This window comes from Hypanus sabinus, chromosome 13 (assembly GCF_030144855.1).
Source record: "Hypanus sabinus isolate sHypSab1 chromosome 13, sHypSab1.hap1, whole genome shotgun sequence".
NCBI lineage: Eukaryota > Metazoa > Chordata > Chondrichthyes > Myliobatiformes > Dasyatidae > Hypanus > Hypanus sabinus.
In genome coordinates this window covers 66,478,209-66,495,099 of record NC_082718.1, presented here as the reverse complement: position 1 = coordinate 66,495,099, position 16,891 = coordinate 66,478,209, and the positions used below count along the sequence as shown (strand labels likewise).

Here is a 16,891-nt window from a genome sequence, read left to right as displayed (position 1 = left end):
AAATTAAAAGAATTAGGAATGAAATAAATAATTTGGCTACGCAAGAAATCAAGAAAAACTTAATTTTTCTGAAACAGAGACATTATGAAAGTGGATTGAAATCTATGAAAATACTGGCGTGGAAACTGAAAAAAAAGATAGCAGAAAATACAATTCATAGAATTAGGGACCCAAGAACAAAAATGATAAAAAATAAGCTAAGTGAAATTCAAGAAGCTTTTGAAGTGTTTTACAAAACACTATATTCCAAAGTTCCGGGGGGGGGGGCGGGAAGCATAACCCAAATTGACACCTTCATGAATTCTCTAGAGTTACCCACTTTAAGCGAAGAACAAAATAGAACGATGACTGCTGACATAACTGATGTTGAATTAAAAGCTGCAATTAGTAGGCTTAAATTAAGCAAGTCACCAGGATCAGATGGGTATACGGCAGAGTGGTACAAAGAATTTAAAAATGAGTTAATTCCTGTTTTACTCCCCACACTGAACTGGGCTCTAAAAAAGGCACAAATGCCACCCAGTTGGAAGGAAGCAATAATCTCAGCTATACTGAAAGAAGGCAAGGATAAAATGGAATGCGGGTAATTTAGACCAATATCCGTTCTTAATGTAGATTATCGATTATTTATCTCCATCACGGCCAAATGATTAGAGGAGTTTCTACCCATACTGATATGTATGGATCAGACAGGTTTTATATGACAACGCCAGACACAAGACAATATACGAAGGACACTTCACATAATTATGGATTATATACAAAAAAAATAAAATCGAAGCAGTAGTGATAAGCGTGGATGCTGAAAAAGCATTTGATTCGGTTAATTGGAATTTTCTTTACAGAGTTTTACATAGATTTGGTTTCCAAGACACAATTATTAAAACTATACAGACACTATATGACAATCCTACTGCTCGGATTAAAATCAATGGATATTTATCAAATAGTCTACCCTAGAAAGGGGCATGAGACAGGGTTGTGCATGGTCACCACTACTCTTTGTGTTATATCTGGAACTATTAGTTCAATATATCAGACAAAATGAAGATATCGGGGAATTACTATTAAAGGGACAGAGCATAAATTGGCTTGTTACGCGGATGACATTTTGATCTATCTAGGGCAACCAACATACTCTTTACCTAAATTGATGCAATCCTTTGAACAATATGGTCAATTATCAGGATAGATATCAACATAGATAAAACCCAATTACTTTCATATTACTATAGCACACTAAGAGAAATTGAAAGTCGATACCCCTGGGCATAGCACACAGAGTCTTTCAAATATTTGGGCATCATTATGCCAAAAGATTTGGCAAAATTATCAGAATGCAATTATCAGCCTTTATATAAAAAAATTAAGGAAGATGTGGCAAGATGGAACCTGATTCCTTTTTTCAGTCTCAGTTCAAGGATTGAGTCTATTAAAATGAATATACTGCCCAGATTGTTATATCTCTTTCAGACCCTACCAATAGAGATTAATCAAAATCAATTCAATGAATGGAACAAGATGCTATCAAGGTATATTTGGCAGGGTAAAAGGCTTAGAGTTCGTCTCAAAACTTTGCAATTAGCAAAGGAAAAGTGGGGATGGGGCTTGCCTTCTCTTAGAGATTATTATTTTGTAGCACAGTTGAGAGCTGTGATATGTTGGTGCAACCTGTCATATGGCGCTCAATGGAAAAACATTGAGGAGCGGGTACTTCCCATCCCCATACAAGCAATTTTGGCTGATAACAACCTGCAAAGGTACATAAATACTATTGATAACCCACGGGTGAAATTGACTCTTAAAATATGGAAAACTACTGTAAAAGAATATAATCTAGAGGGAGATATTGCAATTCTTAAATGGTGTGCATATGACTCTGATTTTACACCAAATAAATTGGATGCTAGATTTAAGGACTGGACAGCTAAAGGAATAACAGCTCTTTGCAACATAATGAAAGAAGGAACACTGTTCAGTTTTGAAATGCTTAAAGAGAAACACTTATTAGAAAAACAAGTTTTTTATCGGTATTTACAGATGTGACAATATGTTAATAAGACGCTTAAAAATGTAACCAAGGCAAATACATGTTTGATAGAGCTCTTTAGAAAAGCATATAATTCAGATAATGGTAGTAGAATCATTTCAAGCATGTATAAGGGGTTGTCAAATCTTAAAACACATTCCACTTCATACATTAAAACAAAATGGGAGAAGGAAGGAGGGATAATTATATCTGAGGAAGAATGGACAACAATATGGAGATATCAATGGAAGTGCACCAATTCACAGAAATGGAGGGAGTTTGGATGGAAAAACTTGATAAGATATTTTATTACACCCTCCCAGAAATCCCATTATAATGGTAACCTCCCTGTTTGCTGGAGAAATTGTGGAAATCGAAATGCAAATCATTATCATATTTTTTGGGATTGCCCTGTTATCAAAAACTATTGGAGGGGGATACACAATGCCCTACAAGACATCTTTAAATGTGAAATACCCTTGGAGAGTAAGACCATATATTTTGGATATATACCTCAAGAATGGTTGAATAGAGATAAATATTTAATGAATATACTATTGGTGGCTGGTAAAAAGACTCTTACTAGGAAATGGTTATCACAGGAGAGCCCAACTGTAAATACATGGATGGAAATTACAATGGACATTTACAAAATAGGGAAGATAACAGCATCTGTTAATCATAAGCTGGAATAATTTGATTCATCCTGGGAAAAATGGTTTAACTACATAATGCCTCATAGGCCTGATTTTATTCTCACAAATCAATGAATCTGTTGTAAAAAAAAAGATCACTCCCTACTTGTACATAGTTCTTTCCTTTTGCTTGTTTTTTCTTTCCACTCTTTTCTATAAGTGATATATATGATTGTGATATATATGATTGTATGATATATATGTACAATGTCTGAAATACATCCTTCGGAAATGTCTGTTTGATGAACTTCAATAAAAAAAAATTACAAAAAAAAATTTTTAAAGATGTGGAGACTCAAGTTACTAAACACGAAGAGGAATTTAAGTTAACCAAGCAGAAATTGTCTGAAACTACAACCTGTTTGCAAAAATATCATGATAAGATTATAGATTTAGAAACCAGGTCTCGCTGAAACAACATACGAATCGTTGGATTGCAAGAAGAAGTTGAAAATGGAGATCTAACAGTTTACTTTGGTAAGCTCTTTCATACTTTATTTCGGGCTATTTTATCAAAGCCGCCTGCTATTGAAAGAGCACACAGACTTTCGAAATTTAAAAACTCAAGCAGACCAAGAGTTATTTTGGTTTGTCTTCATCACTTTAAAATTAAAGATCAAAGAATGCAGCAGGCACGAAAACAGAGAGTTTTCAGATTCAACAGGTCTGAGCTGCATTTTTATGAAGATTACCCAAAAGAAGTAATGGAACAAAGATTAAGATTTGCTTCGATAATGAAACAAGTATATGATAAGAAATTATTTCCCTTTCTGATATATCCAACAAAAATGAAAGTTTCTCCTCTTAATTCTTCTCCACGTATTTTCTTCGACCCCAAAGCCTTGCTGGATTTTGTTCAGGCTATACCTATCACTGTCACCGATGTTACTACCGAATGAACTATCTGAAAAGCTGTTTAATTATTTGTATATTATTCATAGTTTAAAAAGAAGATATATGAAGGCTAATTGGATATTTTATTGAGAGATTAATAAAAGAAGATAAGAAAACCTGCTTATTATTATATCCTATTGGATTTTTTTTTTGGAAAGAAGATTTATGGCTCAAGATTGACTGTTTAAATGGCTAATTAGATATTTGACTCAGAAAAGAGGATAAAGGGATTTGTTCCTTTTATCTAATATTTGGTTTTGATGTTTCTCTTTGTTGTTTCTTAATTTACTAACTGGTAGTTTTCTTTCCTATTAATACGGTTTCTTTATATATATATATATATATATATATATATTTGGGAGGATTTAGTTACTTATGATATTACTAATTAATATTTCTGTAAATTTAGTTCGGTTAAATATACTATTAACCCTTCTTTTTAAAATCTGTTTTATTATAGTGATATATAACTGAATAACTTTCTTAGAGATTTAAAGCTTAATTTAAGATGCCACTGGTTTTGGTAATGGGGGACAAAGAAGTGGCAGATGAACTTAATAAGTGCTTTGCATCAGCCTTGACTGTGGAAGACAGTAACAGTGTTGCAGAGGTCTGTGACTGTCAGGGAGCAGGAATGAGTGACATTGCTGTTGCAAAGGAAACAGTGCTAGACAAACTGAAAGGTCTTAAGGTAGATAAGTCACCTGGACCAGATGGACTACATCCCAGAGTCCTGAGGGAGGTTGCTGAAGAGGAAACAAATGCATTGTTTATGATCTTTCAAGAATTACTTGATTCTGTCATGGTTTTGGAGGACTGGAAAATTGCAAATGTCACTCCACTCTTTAAGAAGGAAGGAAAACAAAAGAAAGGAAATTCTTGGCCAGTTCGCCCAACCTCATTGGTTGGGAAAGTGGTGGAGTCCATTATGAAGGATAATGAAAGTCTCAGGATACATGGGACTAATGATAAAATAAGTCAAAGTCAGCATGGTTTCTGTAAAGGGTAATCCTGCCTGACAAATCTGTTAGAATTCTTCGAGGAAGTAACAAGCAGGGTGGGCAAAGGAGAAGCAGTGGATGTCAGTTACCTGAATTTTCAAAAGGCATTTGATAAGGTGCTGCTCATGAAGCTGCTTAGCAAGATAAAATCTTATGACATTACAGGAAAGACACTAGCATGGAAAGAGGAATGCCGTGGGGGGAGTGAATGGGAATAAAGGGGTCCTTTTCAGGTTGGCTGCCAGTGACTAGTGATGTTCCTCTAGGGTCAATACTGGGACCGCTACTTGTCACATCGTCTGTCAGTGATTTGGATAATGGAATTGATGGCTTTGTGGCAAAGTTGGCAGATAATACGAAGATAGGTGGAGGGATAGGTAGTGCTGAAGAAGCAATGTGATTGCAGAAGGACCTAGACAAATTGGAAGAATGGGCAAAAAAGTGGTGGATGATATACAGTTATGGGAAACATGTGATAACGTATTTTGGTAAAGAAAATGAAAGAGCTGACTATCATCTAAATGGGAAACAGGTTCAATCATCAGAGGTGTTATGCAAGACTCCCATAAGGTTAATTTACAGGTAGACTCTGTGGTAAAAAAAAGCAAATATAATGTTGGCATTTATTTCAAGGGGAATAGACTATAAAAGCAAGGAGATAATGCTGAGCCTCTATAAGACATTAGTCAGGCCACAGTTGGAGTATTGTCAGTAGCTTTGGGCCCCATATCTTAGAAAGGATGTGTTGTCATTGAAGAGAGTCCAGAGGAGGTTCACAAAGTTAATTCCGGGAATGAAGGGGTTAACACATGAGGAGTGTTTGGCGCTTTGGGCCTGTACTCACTTGAATTTAGGAGAATGCTTTGGGATCCCATTGAAACCTACTGAATGTTCAAAGGACTGGATAGGGTGGATGTGGAGAGGATATTTCCTTTGGTGGGGGTATCCAGAACTAGAGGGCACAACCTCAAAACTGATGGATGACCCTTTAGAACAGAGGTAAAGAGGAATTTTTTTAGCCAGAGTCTGAGGTATGCTCTGCCACAGACAGTTGTGGAGGCCAAGTCCATGGGTATATTTAAAGCAAAATTTGATTGTTTCCTGATCAGTCAGGACATCAAAGGATATGGCAAGAAGGCAGGTGTATAGGGTTGAGTGGGATCTGGGATCAGCCATGATGGAATGGCAGAGCAGACTCGATGGGCTGAATGGCCCAATTCTGCTCCCATGTCTAATGATCTTATGGTCCTGGTCCAACCACGTAGAAGCCATAGCCAAGAAAGCTCCTCAGGAGGTTTAAGGAATTTGGTATTTCCCATCCCGTTTGACCCTCACTAATTTTTTTCAATGCACCACAGAAGACACCTCATCTGGATCTGGAGGCAACTGCTTTACCTGTGACATAGTGCACTGTAGTCAGTTTGCAGGCTGTGTGACCGCTGCTGGAAGAAGGCTCTGCACTTGTGACCCCTCTCTTTTCCTCTCTCAATGGAGGGTGACAGCCTGTCGGTTCTTGAGTCAGGGGTGCTTGGAGAGGAGATGTGGCAGATTGCAACATCAAAAAGGCAAGTTGCTGGTCTCCCACTCTCACTTGTTGCAGGAGTGACGTCTCTCTCCCTCGCTAATGAGAGGGAGTCTGTCTGAGACACCGAAGTGTTGGGATGGACTGTAGTTTCTGATGGACTCTAGATCAAGGTCACTTCAGCAGCTTTGCTGGGGGGAAGGGGGCTGCTGGTTTTGCTGAAGCAAATGGGGGAGGGGGTGGGGGAGCGGTTAATGTCTTTGCTGCTGCTTGTGCGTGGGATGTGGAAGGGGGTTTTGAGGCTCTGATGTTTCTGTCAATCAGTTTTTGGGGGGTATTTCTCTGTTTTGTGGACGTCTGTGAAGAGTAAGGATTTTGGGTTGTATTTTGGATACATTCTCAGATTTTAAATTGATCCATTGAACCAGTTGTGGACCCTGCTCAGTACATCACTGAAAAATCAACCTCCACTCCATGGACTGTGTCTACACTACTTACTTCCTCAGTTAAGCAGAGAGTATAGGCAAAGGCCCCAAGACACCCTGGGCATTCTCTCCTGCCCCACCGGGCATAAGGTACAAACACCTGAAAGCATGCACCACCAAGCCAAGCCCAAGGACAGCTTCTATCCTGCTGTTATTAAATGGTTCCTTGGTATAATAATATGGACTCTTGAACTCACAGTCTACTTCATTACAGTCTTGTACTTTATTGTCCACCTGCACTGCACTCTGTCCTGCATTTTATCTGACTCTACCCCATTGCACTGTTTAATGAATTGCTCTGTATGGACAGTATATAAGAGAAGCTCTTCACTGTATCTCAGTACATGGATGATAATACCATTTCCAGTTTCAGACACAAGCCCTGCACAGGATTGGAGACACAGCATCTGGGACTGAGGCGGGCTGGGCAGCAGAAAGGACCACTGGGATCTATGGGCCCTAATGTTAGGCTGGGTCAATGTTCCCCAATCTTACTTTCTGAGGAACAGCAGAGACAAACTACTGGAGGAACTCAGCTGAGCAGGCAGCATCTGAGGAGGGTAATAGTGGACATTTTACGGTTGCAGGGAAGGGGTGTTGTTTGGGAAGTGATGTCACTATGTGTGTATGGACACTGGGAACATTTCAAGGGTCACTCCCACTGGGATGTCTGCATGGTGTGGCACCATAACGTAACAGCTAGCATAAGACTATCACAGCACCAGTGACCTGGGTTCAATTCCCTCTGCCGTTATTATGGATTTTGTGTGTTCTCCCAGTAACCAGTTGGGGTTCTTCGAGATGCTCCAGCACCCCCCACCCCAGGTTAGTCATTAATTGGTCACAGGTGTAATTGGGCAGCAAGACTCATATGTATCTCTAAATAAATAAAAAAAGAGAGATCTGAACCAGGGAGGGAAAATTCAGTGATGTCTGTTGCTTCACTTCATCTGCTTGAAAGTTGGAGTGATACAACATTGGGTGCACTGGAGACTGTCGCCACAATGAGGCACAGGGAGTCTGAGGAAGTACATAAAACAAGAGCAGACTGTTCATTTCGATTAGTGCAATGCTTCACAGCGCCAGCTGTAAGTTTGGGATTCAATTCCCACTGCTGCCTGCAAGGAGCTAGTAAGTTCTCCCTGTGATCGTGTGAGTTTCCTCTGGGTGCTCTGGTTCCCTCCCACTTTCCAAGGATGTACAGGTTTTTTTTTGCATGTCACACCAGATAGTCAGCCATTCTTGTCTGGCGCGTGGTGTCAGGATTAGTCTCCTTTCGGAATAACCGGGTCACGGTATGAACGCTCCTAACTCGACCCTTGTTTTTTTTTATGAGGCCGAGTGACTAGCTCGACACTCAACCTGGCACGGACGGAAAGTGTGTTCGGGGGTGGCCCCACTTGGATTCAAACTCGGGAGCCTTCGCTCTGGAGTCCGGTGCTGATGCCATTGGGCCACCAGCCAGCCGATGTACAGGTTAGGTTTAGTGAGTGGTGGGCATGTTATGTTGGCTCTGGAAGCATGGCAACACTTGTGTGATTTTCACTAGAGAAATCCATCCCTGCTTCAGTATTCGTTGGTCTTTAACTTCTGCCTGTGAACAGGCTGCGGCTAGCTCTTACCCTGGAATATCTTTTCAGGGAGTTGTTGAAGTGCCAGTCCACACATCTAGTGACATCACTTACCCGACCTTGGAATGCCCACTATTTCCCTCCATAGATGCTGAGTTCCTCCAGCTCAAATCTCGCTAATTTGATTTGATGCAAATGACACATTTCACTGTTCATTCAATATACATATGCAATCTTTAACAAATCTTTAAATCTTTAATCTTTCCCTCCATAGATGTTGTCTGCCCTGCTGAGTTTCTCCAGCAGTTTGTGTGTGCTGCAACAGAAAACACTTAACAGTTTGTCATTAAATTGGAGAGGGGACAAAGCAATGGTGTTACCAGGAATGGATGGAGAGTCTGGAAGGGCTGGGACTGATTTTCCAGGAGTGCAGGAGGCTGAGGAGTGACCTTATGGAGGTTTGTAAAACCATGAGGGGCACACATAAATGGATGTTCATAGTCTTCTCCCCAGGGAAGGGGAGTTTGAAATAGAGGAAAGATGAGAGGGGACCTGAGGGGCAGGGTTGGTGGGTATATGAAACTACCACTGCCAGAGGCGGCTACAACGTCAACATTTTAAAGACATTCGGACAGATGCATGGATAGGAAAGACTGAGAGGACTACAGGACAATGGTGGAAGTGGGGTTAGCTCGGTTTTGCTAGTTGGTCAGCACAGCTGAGTTGGGCCAAAGGGCCTGTTTCCATGCTGGTTGACTCAATAACTCTGACTTTAGGTCAGGTCACATTGGTGAGAAGAGAAATAGAGTGAACACCCTTCACCAAGGCAAAATATCACCTTTACCTTCTGCCTGTGATAAGACTCTTACCCTGGAATATCTTTTCAGGGAGATGTTGAAGCCCCTGTTGAAGTGCCAGTCCACCACAGGTTGGAAGATGGACATCACAGTGACTTCACTGAAGGTATCAAGAGCAATGATGTTGAAGTGTCGCAGACAGCGCGGGCTGATGGAATTGCGCCCACCGCTGGGAGGAACCATTGCTGCCACCAGGGACTTGGTCTGAAGACGGAAGATGCTGGAGTCATTTCTGCAACCACACAACATCCTCGTCAGCATGTAGTCCACCGTCCACACGGACTCATCAGCACACTGTCCACCATCAACACAGACTGACCAGCACACAGTCCACCATCAACACAGACTGACCAGCACACAGTCCACCATCAACACGGACTGACCAGCACACAGTTCAGAATCAACCTGGACTTGTCAGCACACAGTCCACCATCAACACAGACACGTCAGCACACAGTCGACCATCAACACAGACTGACCAGAACACAGTCCACCATCAACACAGACACGTCAGCACACAGTCCTCCATCAACACGGACTGATCAGAACACAGTCCACAATCAACACGGACTCGTCAGCACACAGTCCTCCATCAACACGGACTGATCAGAACACAGTCCACAATCAACACGGACTCGTCAGCACACAGTCCACCATCATCACGGACTGATCAGCACACAGTCCACCATCGACACAGACTGACCGGCACACAGTTCAGAATCAACCTGGACTTGTCAGCAGACAATCCACCGTCAACACGGACTGACCAGCACACAGTCCACCATCAACACAGACTGAACAGAACACTGTCCACCATCAACACAGACACGTCAGCACACAGTTCACAATCAACACGGACTCGTCAGAACACAGTCCACCATCAACACGGACTCGTCAGCACACAGTTCACCATCAACACGGACTGACCAGAACACAGTCCACCATCAACACAGACACGTCAGCACACAGTCCTCCATCAACACGGACTGATCAGAACACAGTCCACAATCAACACGGACTCGTCAGCACACAGTCCACCATCAACACGGACTGACCAGCACACAGTTCACCATCAACACAGACTGTTCAGAACACAGTCGACCAGCAACACGAACTCGTCAGCACACAGTCCGCAATCAATACGGATCCATCAGCACACAGTTCACATTCAACATGGACTGACCAGAACACAGTCCACCATCAACACGGACTGACCAGCACACAGTCCACCATCAACACGGACTGACCAGAACACAGTCCACCATCAATACGGACTCATCAGCACACAGTCCACAAGAAACACAGACTCGTCAGCAGACAGTCCACAATCAACATGGACTGACCAGAACACAGTCCACCATCAACACGGACTGACCAGCACACAGTCCACCATCAACACGGACTGACCAGAACACAGTCCACCATCAATACGGACTCATCAGCACACAGTCCACAAGCAACACAGACTCGTCAGCAGACAGTCCACCATCAACACAGACTCATCAGCACACAGTCCACAAGCAACACAGACTCATCAGCAGACAATCCACCATCAACACAGACTGACCGGCACACAGTCCACAATCAACACAGACTGACCGGCACACAGTGCACAATCAACACGGACTCGTCAGCAGACAATCCACCATCAACACGGACTGACCAGCACACAATCCACCATCATCACGGACTGACCAGAACACAATCCACCGTCAACACGGACTGACCAGCACACAGTTCACCATCAACACAGACTGATCAGAACACTGTCTACCATCAACACGGACTGAACAGCACACAGTCCACCATCAACACGGACTGACCAGCACACAGTCCACAATCAACACAGACTGACTAGAACACAGTGGACCATCAACACGGACTCGTCAGCACACAGTCCACAATCAACATGGACTGACCAGCACACAGTCCACCATCAACACAGACTGACCAGCACACAGTTCAGAATCAACCTGGACTTGTCAGCACACAGTCCACCATCAACACAGACACGTCAGCACACAGTCGACCATCAACACAGACTGACCAGCACACAGTTCACCATCAACACGGACTGACCAGAACACAGTCCACCATCAACACAGACACGTCAGCACACAGTCCTCCATCAACACGGACTGATCAGAACACAGTCCACAATCAACACGGACTCGTCAGCACACAGTCCACCATCAACACAGACTGACCAGCACACAGTTCACCATCAACACAGACTGTTCAGAACACAGTCGACCAGCAACACGAACTCGTCAGCACACAGTCCGCAATCAATACGGATCCATCAGCACACAGTTCACATTCAACATGGACTGACCAGAACACAGTCCACCATCAACACGGACTGACCAGCACACAGTCCACCATCAACACGGACTGACCAGAACACAGTCCACCATCAATACGGACTCATCAGCACACAGTCCACAAGAAACACAGACTCGTCAGCACACAGTCCACAATCAACATGGACTGACCAGAACACAGTCCACCATCAACACGGACTGACCAGCACACAGTCCACCATCAACACGGACTGACCAGAACACAGTCCACCATCAATACGGACTCATCAGCACACAGTCCACAAGCAACACAGACTCATCAGCAGACAGTCCACCATCACCACGGACTGACCAGCACACAGTCCACCATCAACACAGACTCGTCAGCACACAGTCCACCATCATCACGGACTGATCAGCACACAGTCCACCATCGACACAGACTGACCGGCACACAGTCCACAATCAACACAGACTGACCGGCACACAGTGCACAATCAACACGGACTCGTCAGCAGACAATCCACCGTCAACACGGACTGACCAGCACACAGTCCACCATCAACACAGACTGAACAGAACACTGTCCACCATCAACACGGACTGAACAGAACACAGTCCACCATCAACACGGACTCGTCAGCACACAGTCCACCATCAACACGGACTGAACAGAACACTGTCCACCATCAACATGGACTGACCAGCACACAGTCCACAATCAACACAGACTCATCAGCAGACAGTCCACCATCACCACGGATTGATCAGCACACAGTCCACCATCAACACAGACTGACCAGAACACAGTGCACAATCAACACGGACTCATCAGCAGACAGTCCACTGTCAACACGGACTGACCAGCACACAGTCCACCATCAACACAGACTGAACAGAACACTGTCTACCATCAACACGGACTGAACAGAACACAGTCCACCATCAACACGGACTCGTCAGCACACAGTCCACCATCAACACGGACTGAACAGAACACTGTCCACCATCAACATGGACTGACCAGCACACAGTCCACAATCAACACAGACTCATCAGCAGACAGTCCACCATCACCACGGATTGATCAGCACACAGTCCACCATCAACACAGACTGACCAGAACACAGTCCACCATCATCACAGACTGACCAGAACACAGTGCACAATCAACACGGACTCATCAGCAGACAGTCCACTGTCAACACGGACTGACCAGCGCACAGTCTACCATCAACACGGACTGAACAGAACACAGTCCACAATCAACACAGACTCGTCAGCACACAGTCCACCATCAACACAGACTCGTCAACACACAGTCGACCATCAGCACAGACTGACCAGCACACAGTCCAGCATCAACACAGACTCGTCAGCACACAGGCCACAATCAACACAGACTTGTCCGCACACAGTTCACAATCAACACAGACTCGTCAGCACACAGTCCACAAGCAACACAGACTCGTCAGCAGACAGTCCACCATCACCACGGACTGATCAGCACACAGTCCACCATCGACACAGACTGACCGGCACACAGTTCACAATCAACACAAACTCGTCAACACACAGTCCACCATCAACACGGACTCGTCAGCACACAGTCCACAAGCAACACAGACTCGTCAGCAGACAGTCCACCATCACCACGGACTGATCAGCACACAGTCCACCATCGACACAGACTCGTCAGCACACAGTCCACCATCATCACGGACTGATCAGCACACAGTCCACCATCAACACAGACTGAACAGAACACTGTCCACCATCAACACGGACTGAACAGAACACAGTCCACAAGCAACACAGACTCGTCAGCACACAGTCCACAAGCAACACAGACTGATCAGCACACAGTACACCATCAACACGGACTCGTCAGCAGACAATCCACCGTCAACACGGACTGAACAGAACACTGTCCACCATCAACATGGACTGACCAGCACACAGTCCACAATCAACACAGACTCATCAGCAGACAGTCCACCATCACCACGGATTGATCAGCACACAGTCCACCATCAACACAGACTGACCAGAACACAGTCCACCATCATCACAGACTGACCAGAACACAGTCCACCATCACCACGGACTGATCAGCACACAGTCCACCATCGACACAGACTGACCGGCACACAGTTCACAATCAACATAAACTCGTCAACACACAGTCCACCATCAACACGGACTCGTCAGCACACAGTCCACAAGCAACACAGACTCGTCAGCAGACAGTCCACCATCACCACGGACTGATCAGCACACAGTCCACCATCGACACAGACTCGTCAGCACACAGTCACCATCATCACGGACTGATCAGCACACAGTCCACCATCAACACAGACTGAACAGAACACTGTCCACCATCAACACGGACTGAACAGAACACAGTCCACAAGCAACACAGACTCGTCAGCACACAGTCCACAAGCAACACAGACTGATCAGCACACAGTACACCATCAACACGGACTCGTCAGCAGACAATCTACCGTCAACACGGACTGACCAGCACACAGTCCACCATCAACACAGACTGAACAGAACACTGTCCACCATCAACACGGACTGAACAGAACACAGTCCACAAGCAACACAGACTCGTCAGCACACAGTCCACAAGCAACACAGATTGATCAGCACACAGTACACCATCAACACAGACTGACCGGCACACAGTTCACAATCAACACAAACTCGTCAACACACAGTCCACAAGCAACACAGACTGACCAGCACACAGTCCACCATCAACACGGACTGACCAGCACACAGTCCACAATCAACACAGACTCGTCAGCACACAGTCCACCATCATCACGGACTGATCAGCACACAGTCCACAAGCAACACAGACTGACCGGCACACAGTGCACAATCAACACGGACTCGTCAGCAGACAATCCACCATCAACACGGACTGAACAGAACACTGTCCACCATCAACACGGACTGAACAGAACACAGTCCACCATCAACACGGACTCGTCAGCACACAGTCCACCATCAACACGGACTGAACAGAACACAGTCCAACATCAATATGGACTCATCAGCACACAGTCCACCATCAACACAGACTCGTCAGCACACAGTCCACCATCATCACGGACTGATCAGCACACAGTCCACAAGCAACACAGACTGACCGGCACACAGTGCACAATCAACACGGACTCGTCAGCAGACAATCCACCATCAACACGGACTGAACAGAACACTGTCCACCATCAACACGGACTGAACAGAACACAGTCCACCATCAACACGGACTCGTCAGCACACAGTCCACCATCAACACGGACTGAACAGAACACAGTCCAACATCAATATGGACTCATCAGCACACAGTCCACCATCAACACAGACTGAACAGAACACAGTCCACCATCAACACGGACTCGTCAGCACACAGTCCACAATCAACACAGACTCGTACGCACACAGTTCACAATCAACACAGACTGACCAGCACACAATTCACAATCCACACAGACTCGTCAGCACACCGTCCACCATCAACACAGACTCGTCAACACACAGTCGACCATCAGCACAGACTGACCAGCACACAGTCCAGCATCAACACGGACTCGTCAGCAGACAGTCCACCATCGACACAGACTGATCAGCACACAGTCCACCATCGACACAGACTGACCGGCACACAGTGCACAATCAACACGGACTCGTCAGCAGACAGTCCACCGTCAACACGGACTGACCAGCACACAGTCCACCATCAACACAGACTGAACAGAACACTGTCCACCATCAACACGGACTGAACAGAACACAGTCCACCATCAATACGGACTCGTCAGCACACAGTCCACCATCAACACGGACTGAACAGAACACAGTCCACCATCAACATGGACTGACCAGCACACAGTCCACAATCAACACGGACTTGTCAGCAGACAGTCCACCGTCAACACGGACTGACCAGCACACAGTCCACCATCAACACAGACTGACCAGCACACAGTCCACCATCAACACGGACTGACCAGCACACAGTCCACCATCAACACAGACTGATCAGCACACAGTTCACAATCAACACAGATTGAACAGCACAGAGTCCACCAACAACACGGACTCATCAGCACACAGTCCACTATCAACACGGACTGACCAGCACACAGTCCATCGTCAATGCGGACTGACCAGCACACAGTCCACCATCAACACAGACTGAACAGAACACTGTCCACCATCAACACGGACTGAACAGAACACAGTCCACAAGCAACACAGACTCGTCAGCACACAGTCCACAAGCAACACAGATTGATCAGCACACAGTACACCATCAACACAGACTGACCGGCACACAGTTCACAATCAACACAAACTCGTCAACACACAGTCCACAAGCAACACAGACTGACCAGCACACAGTCCACCATCAACACGGACTGACCAGCACACAGTCCACAATCAACACAGACTCGTCAGCACACAGTCCACCATCATCACGGACTGATCAGCACACAGTCCACAAGCAACACAGACTGACCGGCACACAGTGCACAATCAACACGGACTCGTCAGCAGACAATCCACCATCAACACGGACTGAACAGAACACTGTCCACCATCAACACGGACTGAACAGAACACAGTCCACCATCAACACGGACTCGTCAGCACACAGTCCACCATCAACACGGACTGAACAGAACACAGTCCAACATCAATATGGACTCATCAGCACACAGTCCACCATCAACACAGACTGAACAGAACACAGTCCACCATCAACACGGACTCGTCAGCACACAGTCCACAATCAACACAGACTCGTACGCACACAGTTCACAATCAACACAGACTGACCAGCACACAATTCACAATCCACACAGACTCGTCAGCACACAGTCCACCATCAACACAGACTCGTCAACACACAGTCGACCATCAGCACAGACTGACCAGCACACAGTCCAGCATCAACACAGACTCGTCAGCACACAGGCCACAATCAACACAGACTCGTCAACACACAGTCGACCATCAGCACAGACTGACCAGCACACAGTCCACCATCAACACAGACTCGTCAGCACACAGGCCACAATCAACACAGACTTGTCCGCACACAGTTCACAATCAACACAGACTCGTCAGCACACAGTCCACAAGCAACACAGACTCGTCAGCAGACAGTCCACCATCACCACGGACTGATCAGCACACAGTCCACCATCGACACAGACTGACCGGCACACAGTTCACAATCAACACAAACTCGTCAACACACAGTCCACCATCAACACGGACTGACCAGCACACAGTCCACAATCAACACGGACTCGTCAGCAGACAGTCCACCATCGACACAGACTGATCAGCACACAGTCCACCATCGACACAGACTGACCGGCACACAGTGCACAATCAACACGGACTCGTCAGCAGACAATCCACCGTCAACACGGACTGACCAGAACACTGTCCACCATCAACACGGACTGAACAGAACACGGTCCACCATCAATACGGACTCG

General features: G+C 45.5%; 1 protein-coding gene across 1 annotated transcript in view; it reads right to left on the bottom strand.

Annotated features, from left to right (window-relative positions):
- Nucleotides 1-16,891, bottom strand: part of LOC132403373 (dynein axonemal heavy chain 3-like) — a 990,878-nt gene that overhangs the window by 595,195 nt on the left and 378,792 nt on the right. The window contains exon 38 of the mRNA XM_059986790.1: nucleotides 9,067-9,286. Coding sequence (XP_059842773.1) covers nucleotides 9,067-9,286 — 220 coding nt within the window. The remainder of the gene's footprint in view (nucleotides 1-9,066; nucleotides 9,287-16,891) is intronic.